General features: G+C 61.9%; 1 protein-coding gene and 1 long non-coding RNA gene across 8 annotated transcripts in view; one reads left to right on the plus strand and one right to left on the minus strand.

Moving 5' to 3' along the window:
- PITPNM3 (PITPNM family member 3) overlaps positions 1 to 18,463 on the minus strand; it is a 60,959-nt gene extending 42,496 nt beyond the window's left edge. For 2 of the 7 annotated variants that reach the window (XM_077893137.1, XM_077893135.1), the window contains exons 1-2: positions 5,397 to 5,591; positions 4,693 to 4,788 (exon numbers count right to left, since the gene is read on the minus strand). In XM_077893137.1, the coding sequence (XP_077749263.1) occupies positions 4,693 to 4,788; positions 5,397 to 5,508 (208 nt within the window). In that variant the 5' untranslated portion in view covers positions 5,509 to 5,591. Of the gene's footprint in view, positions 1 to 4,692; positions 4,789 to 5,396; positions 5,595 to 18,332 lie in introns of those variants that run through there. The other 5 variants (XM_077893136.1, XM_077893138.1, XM_077893134.1 and 2 more) reach the window with 5 other exon arrangements.
- Positions 5,757 to 6,586, plus strand: LOC144311109 (uncharacterized). The gene is made up of 2 exons (XR_013376670.1): positions 5,757 to 5,867; positions 6,379 to 6,586. It is a non-coding gene; the product is annotated as an uncharacterized LOC144311109 (long non-coding RNA).
- Positions 18,464 to 18,500: the final 37 nt, after the last annotated feature.

Consider the following 18,500-nt stretch of genomic DNA (forward strand, 5'->3'; position numbering starts at 1 on the left):
AAAAGGCCGCAGGGCATGAGGCAATGTCAGCAGGAAGGTATTGGGCAGGTCCAGCCTGGGGGCAGCAGGGCCACAAGGGGTTAGAAGCCCAGTTTGGGGTTAGACAGACTTGCTTCAAGCTCTGGCCTCGGACAGTGGCCTGAGCTCTACGACCCGACCCGGGGTCTTCGTCAGCGATAGAACAGCATCGTGGTCATGCATGCCCTGGGGCGACACGAGGTCACAAAGGAAGTGGTTACAGGGCCTGGAGCCAAGCTGCCCTCTGCCCTGGGGTGTCCTGGTCAAGGACTGGGCCGTGGCCTCCTGCAGGGCTGGCTCTCCCAGCCCCGTTGCCCAGGCACACAGCCCTTCAACTGTTCCTGCCAAGCCCAGAGGTCTGTGTACCTGCCCCTGCATCGTGAGAAACGACCATCCCCAACTGCCCCCCGACAGCCCCCAACTGCCCCCCAACCGGCCCCTGGCCGCCCCCACCACGGGAACCCAGTTTTGTGAGAAAACACAGCAGTAAAGTCATCCTGACACGGCAAGACAGGTGACCTGGGGCTCCGGGCCTGGGGCCATGCATCCAGCAGGTGCTCAGCAGGGCTTGCGTACACATCCCAGTCCCAATTCCTCCAGGGGCCCCCAGGGCCCAGCACGGAGGCCATCCTCCCCTCCTGGTCTACCATCCCACAGCCTCACCACCCTGTCCCCACACTTGGAGTCAGCCCACCCCACGCACTCCGGCTCTCACCCCCACCCGCCCCATCCCTCCCAGGCTGCGGGGCCTCTGCCACAGGGTCCCCGCCCCTGCCACCAGGACAGGCCTCGCTCTCTGGGCCCAGGACCTCTCTGTCCCCATAGGTCCCTCTCTCCACAATCCCTGGTTAGCTCCTGAGGAGCCACCCTTCCTCACTCTGCCTTCCAGAATCTTCCATGGCCTTCCCATGCCTTCTGCCCCCCACTCATGCCTCGACCTGCTCCACCCACCCTGGGACTCCTCGGATGGCAGCAGCCTTACTCTGCCAACAGCGGGCTCCCCTGGTGGAGCCTGGTGGCCGTCTGTCCGCTGCACATCTATCCGTGCTGTACGTGCCTCCTGGCAGGGCCCAAGCACCACAGCGGGCCGGCTGGATCAATGCCCCACTTATTGATTTTGCATTTCAACTTCTGGAGGCTGCTCCCTGCATGCTGGTACTAACCTCCCATGACCTCTGCACCTACTTCACCCCCATGGAGCCACAGCTCTGACCCCAGGCTGACCGGACCTGACCCTAGCCTGCGGCCGCCTGGCTCCACTCAGCCTCTTCCCACGCCGGAGCCTCCGCTGCTGCTGCGTCCACAGGACGCCTAAGCAGCGCAACTCCTTGTCCCAGCCCCGTCCCTTCCGGGGTCGCCCACCCAACACCGCCCATCTCCCAGGATCCAGAAGCACCCTGCCCTGGGGCCCCCAGGATCAGGCTGCAGATCTTCCCCTGGGGCCACGAGCTGCGGTTCCACCTCCATGGCCAGCAGTGTCCCCCTCGTCCCTGAGACAACCTGCCCCTGCCCTGTAGAGACCCGGGGCCCAGGCCCCACAGCTTCCCTGGGGTCACACACCAGCCAGTCACCAGCCCCACATCTGTCCACTACCTGCCCTTCCATGGGGCCATGCCCTCGGGACAAGCCCAGACAGAGATGCACCCCACATTCTCCAGGAAGCCAACCGCTGTCAGGGCAGTGCGCCGGTTTCTCTCAGTCCCGGGGGCAGGACCAGGAGCAGGGTCTCCCATGAGGCCGAGGGCAGCTCCCGGGGCCGGCCTCCCACTGGAGGGCAGCAGGGCGTTGACGGTGCCAGGTCTGCGGCCCTGGGCATGGGAGCCACGGACAGTGGTGGACACAGAGGACGCAGCAGCAGCAGAAACCTCCAGGGTCCCCCCCGGAGGGGGCTCGGCTGTGCTCCCGTCAAGCCACCCAGGCCAGGTGTGCCCTGAAAGCAAACCCTGGCCACACCCTTCTAGCCCCCCAGTTTCCCCCCACCCTCCAGATGCCCCTGTTGCACCCTGGCCTCCCAGGCTGCACCCCCCAGGTGCCCTGGCTTCACCCCGGCCCCCCTCAGCTTCATCCCCCAGCCCAGCCCACACACACACCCACAATTGCCAGGGCTGGGACTGCTTGTGTGAGTTCATAGCGAGGCACCAGGCTGTCGTCTAGATGCCAGGGGAGGGCCCAAGGACAACCAGCATGTCCCCAGGGGCCCACCGCTCACCCCACGGCATCCCTCAGATTACATCAGGGGGCGGGGGCCTCCACTTTTAACGGTGTCACTGAGGAGAACAGTGCTCAGTAAACTACATGCAGGTAAAAGGACAATTTGGAAAGTTTGGGCACAGGGACCTGAAAACTATCACCCCCAGAGTTTTCTCCCGCCCCCAGGCCACTCCCTGCTCTTGCCATGGCAGGCGTGTCACATCCTAGTTCCGCGTCCTTGGGTCAGCCCCCAGGGTACTCTGTCCACCCATCGTCTCCCACTCACAGCCCCCACCCCTAGGGCCTGCCCGTGTCACGGCCACACCGCGTCTCCCTGCTCAGCTGACCCACGTTCGTGCACTTGTTCACCTGCCGCTGTGCATCTGGGCTGTGTCAGGTTTGGGCAGCAGCTAGTGCAGTCCCTGCACACGCTCTCGGGTGGACGTGCGCTCTCCCTCCCCCCGGGCAGACACTCGGCGGCAGGACGGTGCCCCGGGGGTGAGGACCACGAGCTGTGGAGGAGCTGGAACCCACTACACACGGCCGGACCGCAGCTGCTCCTGCCAGCAGTTTGCAAATCCCAACTCCTCCATCAGGGTCGGTGGAGGCAACTGGCTGTCCTCGCGGGCAGGGGGCAGTGTCACACCACGGTCTCAGCTGGTGTTTCCCGGAGGACTGACGGTCCAGTGTGTCTCCTGTCTCTGCTGAGGTGTCTCTTCCCTTGTTTTATTTTCGGCAACTGTTGCTGCAGCTCACCCACTGGCCCACTGTCTCCCTGTCCCCAGCCACGCGATGGCCCCTCCGTGAGGGCAGCGCCCACGATGCCCGCCCTGCAAGGGCAGCGCCTGCTCCCTGATGGGTGGACACCCAGTGAACATAGACAGTGGAGGGGGTGGTTTCAGCCCCGGCTCTGCCCAACCCCGAGTGACCCTGGACAAGCCTCCTAGTCCTCAGGGCTGTTCCCCAGCCTGGATGTGGGCGGCCAGACGAACTCAGCTTGGGCGTGGTCGGGGCTTGAGCCATGGGCCCCCCCGATGCCCCCAGGTTTGGCCCCACTCTATACCCCACCCTCAGAGGCTGCACCGTGGCCCCCAGATCCCCTTGGACAACAGGAGGGACGCACCTCTCCTAGTTCTGAGGACCTGGACCCCATTGCCCAGCCCGCAGCACCCATGGGGGCACTGGCCATGTGGCCCACGGAGCTGCGTCCTGCCTGGGCGGCGTGGGGCGCACAGACTGCTCTGTACCCCTGCCAAGGCCCCCAAGCCGCCCACACATGAGGGGGATCCTGCCCCCTCCCCGGGGCCTAACCATCCCCCCTGCACATGGCAAGGGGCTCTCATCTTGCCAGGGAAACCCCCATATGAGGTGGGGTGTGCATGGGGGAGTCACGGGGGAAGGCTACAGGGGAGGTCATGGGGGAGGTCATGGGGGAAGGTCATGGGGAGGTCACAGGGGGGTCACAGGGGCAAGGTCATGGGGGGTGGTGGCAGGTGCAGAGGGAGGTGCAGCCTGTGGGGTAGGGGCAGGATGTGCCCACAGCTGCTGGAGGGAAGCAGGTGAGCAGGCCCTCAGCACTGCCCGTCACCTGCCGTCCCCACCGTCCGGGAGCACCCACCCTGGTGAACTGCAAAATATTTGAAATAAAAGTGTTCTGAGCATCAAAATATTGACAGCACTGTTGTCACACTGTCAGCCGGTTGCCACGGAGAAGCAGCCCCACAGCCACTGCAGCCAGACACCCACGGGAGGCAGCACGTGAGGCCCAGCTGGGCCGGGGAGGGCTGGGGAGGCCTGGCACCCAGGCCCTGCTGCCCTGAGTTGGAGTCTTCCCCGTTTCCAGAGGTGCAGAGCTGACGGGGAACCCGAGGCACCGCAGAGGCCACGTCCCCAGGGTCCCGCTCAGGCACAGTCTGTCTGCCTTTCAAGACCCTGTTCGGCCAGGTGTTTCAGAGCTGCCGCCCCAGGAGCGAGCAGATGCCTGGACGTGGTGACTTCCCGGGGCGGGGCCGGACAGGCAGTGAGGACCGGCCCTGGGTACAGAGGAGGCCTCAGTGCATCTCGTCCCCGCCCACTCAGGCCGGGCAAGCGTGGCCGTGGGGACTCTCCCTCGGACATTGTGGGCAGACCTGCCGCCCACCAGCACCGCCTCCTTTCCTCGCCTCCATCCCCACGTCCCCCCAGGGCCTGGTCACCAGCTCTGTTGGCACCTGGGCCATTGCACTGGGTGGTGTCGCTTCCCCTGCGGGAGCCTGTCTTCCTCCAAGTCCCGCCTGGTCCCCCTCTCCCCCAAACCCCAAGCCCGCAGAGGATGGTGCCCATGCCCCACGGCCGACGAGAAAGGCAGAGCCCCTGCCCTGGGGATGCACGGGTCGGTACATGTGAGTGTGGGACATGGTGCGAGTGTGGGACGTGGTGGCCCCAGGAGAGACGCCAATGCTCATCAGGGATCCCTCTAATGATGGGGCGAGGGCATTCACTTACCTCTGGCATCAAAGAATTCATCGTCAGAGCTCTCCACCGAGTCGCTGAGGACAGTTCGAAGGTGCCAGGGGGCACCACCACCCGGGGGAGGACCACCTGCCAAGGGGAACACACTCATTAGCCAGGCCTGAGCCCGTGTCCCTGCGTGAGGCCCCACGTGGCCGAGACCAAGGCCAGCCTTCCCAACCCCATCGGCGCCCCATGCCTCGCTAACCAGCCAGACACTGTGCTTGCATTCAGGCTCCAGCTCCTCCAACAGGAGGGAATGAGCGCTCCCCAAAACCGAAACTGGAGGCCATCAAGAGGCCCCCAAGGTGGCCCGGGGCCAGAACGCACAGTGGGCCGTGCCGCGTGGACACAGGGTGTCAGCCGGTGGGAAGGGGCTCTGTCCACAGTGGTCACTCAGCCACCTGCTGATGTGAGACATCCAGGTGGGCAGGACAGGCCCCACGGCCCAGGATGTCACACCGGGCCCAGAACACGTCTTCCCACAGGCAACGTGCTTCTGTGTGTTTCCCCGTTGCAGGCAGGCGACAGGCCCTGCCCAAGGCCATCGGGAGGGCGAAGGGGCCGACACAACTGCGTGTCCAGGCCTGGACGGCGGCCTCGGCAGAGACACAGGCCCCAGTGTGTGTGTGTGGGGGGGGGAGCCTGCCTGAGCTCCACTTGCGCCCCGTCCTCTTTCCACAGCCTTGGCTCCCCACCTACAGTGCCCACCGCAGTCCGCCCTGAGCTCCAAGGATCCGTGTCAGCCTCTTGGGGGGCCTGGGGCGGCCACTGCTGGATCACCCGAACCATCCACAGAAGCCAGGCCATGGCATCGGACCTCCTCAGGGCCCTGGATGGAACCAGCCGGTGCCCAGGGCACCCTCCACTGGGCAGACCCACGAAGGGCTGGAGATGGCAGGTGGGCGAAAACCTGTCAATGCTGAAACCACAAAGGTGCTGGGGGGATGCTCCCAAGAAGCTCACAATCGACAGTTGACCATTGAGCCCTGGCAACACCAGGGCCTGGACGACACCCCAGCATCTGTGATGCAAGGGCTCCCCATGTGTGGATGTGGCCACATTGCAAAAACACAGGGGACTCGGGCGGCTGCTGCTTAAGAGCTCAGGGCTGAGGACAAACAGGATCCCAGCTCAGCCCTCGTCCCCAAGAAGCTGTGCACCGGCAGGTGAGCCCCCCGCCCCTCTGCTCCTCAGGGCCCCGGCTGTGAGGTGAGGACATGCATACCCGCCTCGGGAGCCTGAAAACCTCAAACCAAGGCCTCGGTGTGCTCACCAGCACATTTTTTCACACATTAACATCTTTAAAACCAGAGCATGTCTTGGGGCACCCAGGGGGCTCAGCAGTTGAGAATCTGCCTTTGGCTCAGGGCGTGACCCCAGGGTCCTGGCATCGAGTCCTGCATCGGGCTCCCCAGAGGGAGCCGCTTCTCCCCCTGCCTCTGTGCTGGCTCTTTCAAATAAATAAATAAAATCTTAAAGAAAATATAAAAACCAACTCGGAGCATGTCTTACATAACAGCACATCGTAGTTCATGGCTGGTCCTTGGGTTACACGAGCTTGAGCTGCACAAGTCCACTTACACACGGTCCTTTCGATAAACACAGGTGTTTTTCCTCTCAGTAGACTTCCTTACGTGTTTCTTAATAACATTTTCTTTTCTTTGGCCTGACCCACAGCGACTACAGCACATAGTGCATACGACACGCACGACACAGACTCATTGGCTCTTTATGCTCCTGGTGAGGCTCTGGCTGATGGTGGACAACAACCAGTGAGATTCTGGGGAGTCAGCAGTCATCTGTGGGTTTTTGACCATGCAGAAGTCAGCACCCCAGGCGCCCATGGAGTTCGGGGCTCAGCTATAAATGGTTTTGCTTATTCTTCCTCGGGGTTTATAAAATAATCATGTATCTTAGGCATTAACTGCACCTTAGATTGTATGGAAAACAGTATGACCGTCAGGCACACGGAGCTTGCCATTGCTGAGGTGTCAGCCCCGACCAGCAGGCACACGTCTCGTTTCTGTGCCTCAGTTTCCCCATAGGCACAATGAGGAACCTGACAGAGAACCTCCCTTTTCGATTCTGGCTGGTGTTGGGGAACCTGTCCGCACATGCAGCAGATGCCAACGCACAAGTGAGAGGTGTGTGCTCTCCCTGGGCATGGCTATGGGGACACAGATAGCCCCAGGGAGCCCGCAGCAGCCCCGCTCCCCTGCAGGACCTGGCATGGGTCCCTGCCCTGAGCCCAGAGCCTGGAGCACACACTGTTCTGTTCCTGAAGGGCAAGGTCAGCCCTGTTGGCCCAGGGACAGCACCTCCCACCCATTCCCTCCACCTGCCCGACCCCTTCACCACCTGACCCCCCACCCAACCCACCACAAACTCCCCAACACACACCCTTCCTGTTCCCAGGCCCTGGATTTACTGCCAACTCATGAACACACACTGTGGCTGGGAGCCAGGCCAGAAGCTCGTCCCAAAGCCCAGAAGTGACCTATAGGTGCGACACTGGGTCTGACCCATATTCCCCATGGGGAACCCTAGACACTCTTGATTCTGGTCACTCACTGTGGGCAGTGTGGCAGACTGGTCCAGGCCCTGGATTGACTGCAAGGATGCGCCAACACTGAGCATTTTTAACATGGAAGTGGGCCTGGTGCCCTGATGTGAGTGGAGGAAGTCCTAGCTAGCGCAGCAGGACAAGAGACAAAACAAAAGGTACACACTTGGAAGGAAAACCCCAAATTCCTTCCATTCTCAGATGGCATCACTGTCTATATGGAAAATAAGGGGTACCCAGGGGGCTCAGTCAGCTAAGCGTCTGCCTTCAGCTCAGGTCATGATCTCATGGTCCTGGGATCAAGTCCTGCCTTGGGCTCCCTGCTCTGCGGAGAGTCTGCTCCTTCCCTCTGTGGCTCCCCAACCCCCGTTCATGCTCATGCTTTCTCTCTGTCTCAAATAAATAAATTTTTAAAGAATATTTTTTAAAAAGCAACTCCACCAAAAATATGACTGGAACAAGTAGTTGAGTACAGCAAGATTCCGGACACAAGACCAATATACAAAAGTCAATGGCACTCTTGCTTATTATCAACAAAAAACCAGTTTGAGATGTTTAAAAACAACACCATTTACAGTATCAGCAAAAGAAACCCCTCCCTACTGAAAATGCAAAAAGAAGTGTTTATGTATAAATCCAACATGTATAGAGATTTATGTGATTTACGAAAGCACACAGTCATTTAAAAATTCATGGGCGTGACCCCAGGGTCCTGGGATCGAGTCCCACATCGGGCTCCCCGCAGGGAGCCTGCTTCTCCCTCTGCCTGTGTCTCTGCCTCTCTCCGTGTCTCTCTCATGAATAAATAAATAAAATCTTTATTAAAAAAAGAAAACTTTAATAAAAAAATTAAAATTCTTGCTGAAGTCACACTAACGTTATGTGTGTTCCTAGTCACAGATACTAAAAAGTATAGAAACTACCACATGCACTAGATTAATATGCAAACATCCGTCGCTAGGCAGATTGACCGTGGTCCTCAGGAGCAAGCGCCAGGTGGTGAGGACCGTCCTACTGTTCCTGTTATTTGGGCCCTAAGTGTTGAGTGTGGCAGCCGAGTGCAAGCGCCAATGGGCTCCCCGGAAGCTTGACCCGAGTCTACCTGGCTCCTGAGTTTGAAGCGCGAGGGTTCAGGAGAAGCTCCCAGCTGTGGCGGCCCTCGCACCCGAATGGCGCACGCTCTGCCCAGGAGACAAGGCCGGGACATTGTTGCCACCCCCGCCCCAGCACACACGCACGCACACGTATGTGCGCTCCAGCCCAGGGAAGGAGAAAGGCTCCAGACATGTGCCTCCTGCAGCACCCCTACCACGTCCTGCCTCCCGTCCACCATCACCCTAGGTCACCACCACACTGATGACACACGTGACAGGCCAGGCTTTGTGGGGGTCCAGCTGGAGGGCAGGGCTGCAGGGAAGCTGGGGGGCTTCTCCCCGCTGGAGGCGGGCAAACAGGGCAGGGGGGCTCGGGTGTCACATGGCTGCCCATCCATAGGCACCACACAGGAACTGGGGACACCGTGGCACATACGGGGGATGGGGTGGGACCTCGCAGAGCTGACATCCTGGGCGGGGGGGGGGGGGGGGGGACGGGGGAGGCCAAGCAGGGAGGAGGAAGTGACCTGGAGAAAACAGTATGTCCCCCTCCCATCTCTGCTGTGCCCCCTTCCCCACGCATCTGACAGTGGACTCAGGGAAGGAAGGACAGACAGACACACAGCGAGGCACTGACAGAGTACTCACACAGCGCCACTCCGTTGAAGAGGAGACCCTCTCCTCTGGACAGAGTCACTATTTGAATTTCTTTTCAAAGGTATGTTTGTCTTGTTTACTGTTATCCTCCTTGTTTTCAAAATGCATTCCTGCATCAGTTTTTGGTTTTTATGTTATTTTTTTAAGACTTTATTCATTTGAGAGAGCAACACAGAGAGAGCAACAGAGAGAGAGAGAGAGAGAGCACACAAGTGGGAGGGAAGACAGGCTCCCCGCTGGGCAGGGGCTGGGCAAGGAGGCCAATGCATGACTTAACCCCAGGACCTGAGGTCATGACCTGAGCAGAAGGCACACACTTCACCCACGGAGCCCCCCAGACATCCCCCCCCCCCCGCATTGGTTTTTAAATATACACTATAGGTTCGTTCAGATGTGCTATAAATCCCACCCTCCTCTCAGGCCGGGGCTGCTCCAAACAGCCTCTGGTAAGGGGGTGCACGGGCATCAGCTGCCCATGCTTCTGGAACGCTTAGCAGCACGTGTCACCCAGCTTCTGTATGGGGGGTGCATGCTTCCTCACATCGTCCCACAGGCTTTAAAACAAAGTCACATGTCACAAAGGGACACAGTGGCGGGATGACATGGCAGGATGTGAGGGGCCTTCCCGAAGATCTGTCCCTCCATCCTTGAGGAGGAGCCAGGCACACCCAGCGTGTGTACACACTCACTGCTGCACACGCACGCGTGGGACATACACGCCAATGTTCTCAGACGCAGGAACCACAGGGGCAGGGCTGAGAGGCAGACAAGGACCCATGTGGCCGGAGCCAGAGGTGGAGGAGAGACAGGGGTGAGAAGAGGCAGGGCAGGGCCTGCTGCAGACGGGGCCTCCCCACCCCGAGGCCATCACCTGCATGCTCAGAGACATGGGAACACAGATGCCTAGAGGGCCAGGGAGTCTCCTGAAGCTTGGGGTGGGGCACACAGTTCGGGGGGCGTTTAAAGTCTGGGCCCCACGACCCCAGAACAGTGAGGATGAGCTCTGTGCCTGCTCTGGGTCCAGCACAATTGTTTGGCCAACGAGCAAATGACTAAAAGGTGACCTGTGGAGTAACTGGAGCAAGCCAGACACCCTGCGGGAAGTTGCCTAAAATAACCCTAACGGAGCCCCCGTGTCCCCATCCTACAGCTGACACACATGCCATTATCGACACGAGGTCACGGAGCCGGTAGGCGGTGGAGGCGACCCTGGAAGCCAGGCCCATCCACGGGCTCTGCAGGTCCATGTCTGCGTATCCTCGTGTCTGTGCAGACATCTGAATGTGCAGCTGCGTTCCCTGGAAAGTGCCATCCTCCCAAGCCCCTCTCCCTCCCCACGCCTGTGCTGATGACACAGCCACGCACACGCTCCATGCACCCCCTCCCTGTCTCTGCATCACACACACAGCAGTTCACGGGCACGGGCAGGAACTTCCCGGAGAAGTTAGCACACAGGCCATGGAGCAACAGAAGCTGGCTCCCTGGCACCACTGCAGGTCCAGGACGGGAACACGAGGGAGTCAGGGAGAGAGCTAACCCACTGCTCCCGGCCCCGGGACGCAGCCTCTGGGCCCAGCCCTAGCAGCGCAGAGCAGAGAAGGGGCAGCCTGGCCCTGGGCCAAGTGCCAATGCGGCACCCCACGGGTGTGCACAACATGTCTCGGACGCAGGGGCCCCACAGGCTGGAGGCCCGGAGGCCTTCCTGGGGAAGGGGCCCCCACTGAGTCTTCAGGACAGGGTGGGCTGGGTAGGCAGGAGGAAAGATGGAAGTCAAAGCAATCAGGCCGTTTGTATGAGAAGCTGGATCTAGAAGCTTCTCCTCCAGGATCGGAAGTGTGGCTAATCAGAGGAATGAGGGCCCCAGGTGTCTGCAGTGATTGGCCATGCTCTGCAGGTGTTCAAGTCACACCCGCCGACTCCCAGGCCTCCTGGGAGCCTCGTGTGCCTCTGGGCAGCCCGGTTGGGGGGGTGTCCGGCCCTGGGCCTGCTGCCCAGCCCTGCCTCATGCTGCACCGAAGCCAGGCGGGTGCACGGCCTCCGATGGGGCCTCAGCAGACATGTGATCCACTGTGGCTCACTCAGGGCCCTCGTCCCCAGTCTCTCCATGTGTCACACACAGACACATATGCACACATAAACACACACAGACACACATATACACAAGCAGACATGCACATGCACACAGACATGCATATGAACTGCACATGCATATGTACACATGAATGCATACGCATGCACATAATACATGCAGATACGTGCACATGAACACATGCATGCACACATGTGCACACACAAGCACACATACGTGCAGGCACATGTCCATGGTTATGTACACACATGCACTATAAACACAAACATATATGGCCACACAAATATGTGCTGATATTCACATATACATGCATGAACGCACAAGTGCACACACATGCACACAGACATGCATATGAATGCACACATGTGCATATGCACACACAAATGCATACATGTGCAAATATGTACACGTGCACATAATACTGCAGGTGCACACAAACACGCATGCACATGTGTGCACACACAAACACATGGATAAGTGCATGCACAGATACACACACACATATATATACATGAACATGCACATGTGCGCACACGTACGAGAACAGCAGGTCCAGGAGCTCTCATTCTGTCCACATGGCCTGCTGCAGGGGACACCCTGGAGCCACCCCTGGGGGAGCACCCACCGCACCTGTCGTCAGACCTCCTCTCTGGGTCAGGAGAGGCTGTGGGGCCACCAAGGAGGGACGCGAGGCCAGTAGAAGCCGCGGAAGGAAACCAATGCAGGTTGGGGGTTGGTTGCTATGGAAACATGTCCTAACTACGTCCCAAACTGCTGTATGCGCCACTGATGAGCTTATGGGCCAGGCTGTTTCGGGGACATGCGGGGAGCCTGGGGAGCCTGTCTGCTGGAGCCCAGATCCTAAAGGACCCTGTAGAGATCCAGTATCTGGGCAGCCAGGTGGCTCCATGAGGGCAGGCGTGGACCCCAGGCTGCACAGTGACCCTGACACATGCCACATGCCCCCACCCCCAGAGCAGCAGGCCACTGGCAGGGTCACAGCCGGGGTCACAGCCCTGGGCACACTGCAGGCTGTGGCCCGCAGCTCCAACCACATCGCAAATGAAGCCACATCCCCGTGGCGGACCCTGCTGCAAATATGGCACCATGGAGCCACAGCACCAGCCACGGCCTTCCGCCTGACATTGGCCGCACTGGCCCCAGGCACCGCGGAGGGGCACGTTCTCTGCTGACGCTGCCTTCTCTCCAGCAATGTCACACGATCCAGGGAGCTGCATGGTCCGTGAGGCCCCCGCCTGAAGCCGAGGACAGACGGACCCGAGGAGGAAGCCAGCCTGCCTGGCCCCAGGCCTGGCCAGAGCAGGATGAGGACCCCGGAGTTCCCCCACAGGACACAGGTGGCCAACCAGCTACTCTGAAAAAAATATGCTTCTTGAAGACCTCTTGGTATCTCATAAATTTACCATTTAAATACCCATTAATTACCTTATTTAGGAGATAATTAGTGATTAATAGTTTTGGTTACTGCTGTACCTTCTCAGCTCTGCCCTTTTGTCTCCTGATGGTCCCGAAGTGTTTGAGGCGGGTCTCCCCAGACGTGCCCCTCTGTCTTGCCACTCTTGCTCCACAAGGGAAAGGCTTTCTCCTCCCGCTCAAGGGAGCTCCTGTGGCACCTGTCACTGTGCCAGTGACAGCTCTGCCACCTGCGGGCTTCTCGGGAGGGCAGCGGGGGCGGGGGGCCTCACAGCTGCAGGAAGGTCCCCCGGTGTGACCCCAGGAGCCCCATGGGGAGTGGGAAACAGGCCCATGCCCTGGGCACCCACAGGGGCCACAGAGGATGCTGCAGGCCCCACCTCCACACACCACCCGTGCTCTGCTGGGGCACCGAAGGCTATGGTCGCCTGAAGCAAGTCACCGGGAGCAGCCCCGGCCAAGGGGACCCCACGTGGGCCGTCTGACCACCTGTCGCCTCAGGTTGCTCCCGAGCAGGGGTGGGGCCCAGCTGCCTCTGGCCTGCAGGCTCCCCATCTGGTGCCAACTCATGGCACCAGGAGCCAGCGGCCAGGACCCTGGAGGCGGGGCTGCTCAGTGCTCCCGCGGCTGTTCCAGAAGGAACAAAAAGACAGCAAGGGATAAACACCCCCCACACACGTACTGGGCAGTAATGGGAAAGCTGAAAATAGCACTTTTTACCACCAGGGATGACTCTAGAGTTGCTCATCCGGGACCAGCCTCCCAGGGGAGGGAAGCCTTGGGCCCGGTCAGTGGGGCGACCCGGCAAGGACGACACGGCCTGGGCACTTGGGGCCGTCCAGACAGATAGCAGCGTCCACGAGGTGGTGGGCAGCCCCAGACGTGCTGCACCTGCAAGGACAGGTCCCTGGGATGGCCCCCCAAGCCCACCCCAAGGCCCGCACCCCGCAATCCGTCCCCGAGCGGCTGCCACGCAGGTGACGTGCCTCACAGCAGACAGCTCCACTCCAAAGAAGCCTCGGATCCACAACCCAGCACCCCTCCCGGACAGAGCGCGGGTTTCCATTTCTGCATCCAGCCCTCCTTTGGCATCCTGGCTCCCAGATGGCTGGTCCTCCCCTCCAGGACGATGGGGTGTCTGGGAAGAGGGTGCCTCCCCCACACAGGCGGCTCTGCAAACATTAGGGCGACCATCTCCAAACAAGACGGGCTCCACAAGTGCTCCGGGGACCCACCCCTGCGGGTCAGCCCCATGCCCCATGGCTCCCGGCCTGGAGCAGCACCTTCCCGAGAAGCCTGGGAACAGCTTGACGCCCAGGTACCGGGTTTCCCGCAGTACCTGCTCCTGGCCACCCTGACTGCACACACTGATCCCCCTCCAGCCACAGAGTCTCCCCTTCCCTGTCCCCCAGCCTCAAGTGGAGCCTGATGTGGCCACATAGGCCCTGAGCGCCTCAGCGTAAACCCCATAAATGCCGCCCTGGGGACAGCCCAGAGGCGGTGGGCCGGGGGCCATGGCAGGAGGCTCCCCCCACCCACATGTGTACCCCGTGGGTGCCGTGGCCACACAGCTGTGTGGGCGGGCAGCGGGCGTGGGGCCCTGGAGGTGGCAGTTACCTCCAGAGTGACTCATTAAGGCTCTGTTCCTTTGCAAAAGGGGGTACAATTTAGCATTTTCTTTCTCTTTAGAAAACAAGAATTTTAAAGCTGGGAGTAGAGAGGATTTGAGGGCGTGGGGGGGGGGTTGGGATCTCATGTGATTTCCAGGCTGTTGTGCACTCTCAGCCCCCTCCCATCCCAGCCCTTGGTGGGGGTACCGGTCACCCCTGCCCGGCCTGGCTGCAGACCCCCAGGACCAGCCAGGGGCATGCCCCCTCCACACTGGGGGCCCCGAGGGCAGGAGAGGAGCGGGGAGGAGACCCCCAGGCACAGGCCAGCAGGGCCGGGGGCCGAGAAAGGAGAAAAAGCAGCCCTAGAGCAAACTTACAGCAGGTCCTGGCTCCCAGCTCTTCCCCTCCCCGTCCCAACCCCCTGGTCACCGCTGAGGACACTGAGGCCTACAAGGACTCATTAAGGTGAGCCCGGATGGAGCCAGCGGCCTCTCTGTCCTCTCCGTGATGCAGCCTAACTGCCAGGGATGTGTATCCAAGCAGGGACGAAACCCCCATCCTCCTCCAGCCTTGCCTCTGGCTTCGGGGGCTCCCAGGATGAGACACTCTGTCCTCCTGGGGCTTGGCGTCCTCATCCACAAAGTGGGAGGAACACAGAGCCTCCCCCACAGAGACACACTCGAGCCAATGCGGAAGGAGCAGGTGACATCACGCACGTGCCAGGGTGTCCCCTCGCCCCTGGGCTGCCCGCCACAGCACCCAGAACCCACGGGGACATCCCCACTCCCCACAGAGCATTCACACCCTGTCCTCGGTGAAAAAGGCCCCAGAAGAGGGCCCTGAGTTCCCCAGCCTGTTTCTGGCCCTGCTAACTCGAAGGTGGGACCGGAAACTCCATGCCCCCCACCCCCACAGGCCGCACATTCACACCTCCTGGCCAGCCCAACGCGGACTCGGCCCCAGCAAGGGGGGGGTCCAGCCGTAAGCTCACACTCTGGGTCCTCCCCAAGGACTTCCCAACACCTGCCAGGGGAACAAGGGCCCATTGTGAGGACAGGGGCTTCCAGGCCTGAGAGGCAGGCAAGGGGGGGGCGCTCAGCAGAGGAGCAGGAGCTGCAACACCTTCAACGCTGCAGGGAAGTCCCCGAAGGCTTCCTGAAGGCAAAATTTCAGACAGGCCTTGAGCCGGGACACTGGTCTCCGATTCAGCCCCTGTGTTGGCCCTGGGCCCCCAGGAAGGGGACCCTGCAAAGCCATCCTGGCACCCTAGGGCCTGGGAGCTTCCCCATGTCCACAATGACGAGGATGACAACTACGGGGTCATGCCTGGAACCCCCTGCCATCTCCCAGGGTCCTGGGAGCCCCTCCCGTCCTCCGGGAGAGCCGGCCTCCATGAGATGTATCCCCTGCGGGATGGGTTCCCTGCCTATCAATCCCTTGCGAGATCAGTCCCCTGCCCACACAGCCTGCCAGCACCTCCCCCAAGAGCTGAGCCAGCACCTGGAGCTCAGAAACTGGTTCCTCCGGCCTGGACGGCCCAGCCCTGCCCAGACGAGGTCCCAACCGCGGGCACTGGCGACACTGGGGTGGCGGGAACAGAAGAGCCCCTCCTATGAGCCAGCTCTGCTGGCCAGTCTCGCCCCCTCACAGTGGGTGATAGGGCCACCAAACACCCAGGCTTCTCCCCTGTCCCATTCCCCACTGCTGTGCTTCTTCCTGAGTTCTTCCTGCCCCCACCCCACACACCCCTCCCAGGCCTGCGCCCTTGGGTGCCTCCAGCCACCCTCTGGGTCCTCGCCCTCCTGTGCCCCTCCACACACACCTCTTCCTCTGTCCGGCCCGACCCCAGGCCTGCCCGGCGCCACCTGCCTACCCCAATTCAGCAGCCTAGAGACCGCTGGCCTTCACTGAGCCTTACCGCCTGTGGCCTCACTGCCCACAGGTAGCCCTGGCGCAGAACACGGGCCCTCCCCGCCTCCTCTCTCCTCTCCAGACTGGGTGCCTGCTGGGCACCACCACAGGTCTGGCCTGGGAACAGGCAATAACTTGTGTGGGATCTGCACTCTAATCCACGCAATCCCTTCTGGAAGTACCTGGATTCTCCTGGCAAAGTAGAAGTCCTTCTATGGCCTCCTTCAGTGACGGTCACTGGCTGGCTGCTCGGGCCGCATACTGCGTGAGCCCAGGAACACCACTCACCTGCCCACAGTCACACCCTGTGCTGGCTCCACAACCCCTGGCTCTCCTGCCCCCCACCCCGCAGGTGTCCGGCCAGTGTTCAGGGGGAATGTCTCATAGGGCCCTCACACCCACAGCCTCCACCTCAGCCTTCAGCCTCCCTTGGTCCTAACGTCACCTCCCTTGTAGACCGTCGCCCTGCCTGTCTGCAGCCGGCAGTCCAGAGCAGCCAGCACTGTGTCACGGCCCCACTTTGAGCCCCTGTCCTCAAGGATGCCTCTGTTCCAAAGCTTCACCTGTGCAGCTTCCCCACATACCATCCCAAGAGCCGTTTTCAGGTCAGTAGGCTCAGGGCCTGAAGAGGCCCGGGGACATCTACAAAATGCAGAGTTGCCCGGAAGGGCTGGGCACAGTCCCATCTTGCTGGGTCCCTGGCTGCACAGAGGAGGGGTCAGCGCTGCCTGGAAGGGAAGGGCCACACTCAGCACTGAGGCAGGAGAGACGAGATGGAGCAGCACAAGGTGCTGATGCCCCAGGCAGGGCGGCTCTCCACTTGTCCCTAAAACAGTCCCGCGGACTCTCCTCCACGGCAGAGCAGGGGCCGGACCGCACTCCCTGTCCATCTGTGGGGGACACCTGACTGGGCAGTGACAGAGAAAGTCCACCACGTACCACCCTCCGAGTCCCACAGACCCGGCTCTGCACCCAGGCTGTGCCCACACTCTCTGGGCCACCTTAAGGAGCTGTCTCTCTGAGTATCTGTTTCAGATGTCTTGGGTGGGGGGTGGCTGGTGAGAACCATCCCCCCCCACCCCAGCACTCTGCATGTGGCCTGGAACGCGTTGGCTGCTACTGTAACTACGGCGCCCCGGCAGGTGATCCATGCAAGTGCACACCCATACACACACAGGCTGGGGGTGGTGGGCGGACACACGCCCTGCCATGTGCCCTCTGGGAGCAGCGGGGGTGGGTAAGGCCTTGGGCTCTCACAGGAGGGAGGGACACAGCGTTTCCAGCTGGCCTGGTGTCATCTCCTGGTGCCTCCCACAGCTCCTCAGTGAGAAGGAGGTGTTCAGATGGGCTCCACATTTGCTGTGTCCCTCCCCAGCCGAACTCCTGGGGGCCCTAAACCACATGCCCAGCCTGTGCACAGGGGTGCCCATGGGGCGGCCATGGATTTGCACAGGGCCTGGGGTGCTCACACTGAGTGTGCGTGTGTACAGGAGAATTCATACCCATTCCAGCACTGCTGCTGCTGGTGGGTAGAGGGGTGGGGTTGGTGCCAGACCAATGCCGAGTCCCGGGGGATGGCACAGCACCTGCCAGCATCACAGGCTGGGGAGGAGTTCACGGTGGACTCACACATGCCAGCCCCGCCAGCAGGCCCTGCTGAGCCCACAGTGTGCGGCTAGCCTTGTGGGCGCCCCCACCCCGGGGCCCAGCGCGGGCACCTCCGGATCCCTAGGGCCCAGCTCCGGGCCTGACACACAGCGCGTGGGGGTGAATGAACGCCCGGCTGAATGAATGAAGGAACGAATGCTGCCGCCCACTGCCTCTCACCGCCCACGGGGCCCCAGAGGAGGCCCCACCTTCACACCCCCACCACCCTGATGCTCTGTCCCCGGGGTTGGCTCCCAGGCGGCGCGCGCGCGGAGCACCCCTCCTTCCCGAGGAGAAATCTGGGTCTCCTGACGGAGCTTGCGGGGGAACCGCCGCGTCCCGGGGAGAGCGCGCTGCAGGGCAGGGGGCGCGTCCAGGCTGCGCAGGGGGCGTGGGATGGAGCGGCGACCCCGGGGCAGCCCTGCGGCGCCCGCGCCTGGGGGAGGGGGACGGCCTGACCGGCCCCGGCCCCCCCCCCCCCGCCCGCGGCGCCCCTCCCGGCGCCTCTGATGCCGGGGGTGCAGGAAGGACGCTGGGCGCTCGGCCCTCCCCGGAACCTCCGCCCACCTGCGCGGGGGCTCACCTGCGCCCGCGGCCCCTCCCCCGGCCGCCCGCCCTGCCCTCACCTGCGCGGCCCGCCTGGGCCATGTCCCGGGCGGGGGCTCCGGCTGGTCCCCGCGCTCCTCGCCGCTCCGGCCCGGCCCCGGCCGCCCAGCTGCCTCCGGCCGAGCGGCCTCCGCGCCGCGCCCCGCGCCCCGCGCCCCCGCCCCGTGCGCCTCGGCCGCCGCAGCCGC

This window comes from Canis aureus, chromosome 3 (genome assembly GCF_053574225.1).
Source record: "Canis aureus isolate CA01 chromosome 3, VMU_Caureus_v.1.0, whole genome shotgun sequence".
In the NCBI taxonomy this organism is placed as follows: domain Eukaryota; kingdom Metazoa; phylum Chordata; class Mammalia; order Carnivora; family Canidae; genus Canis; species Canis aureus.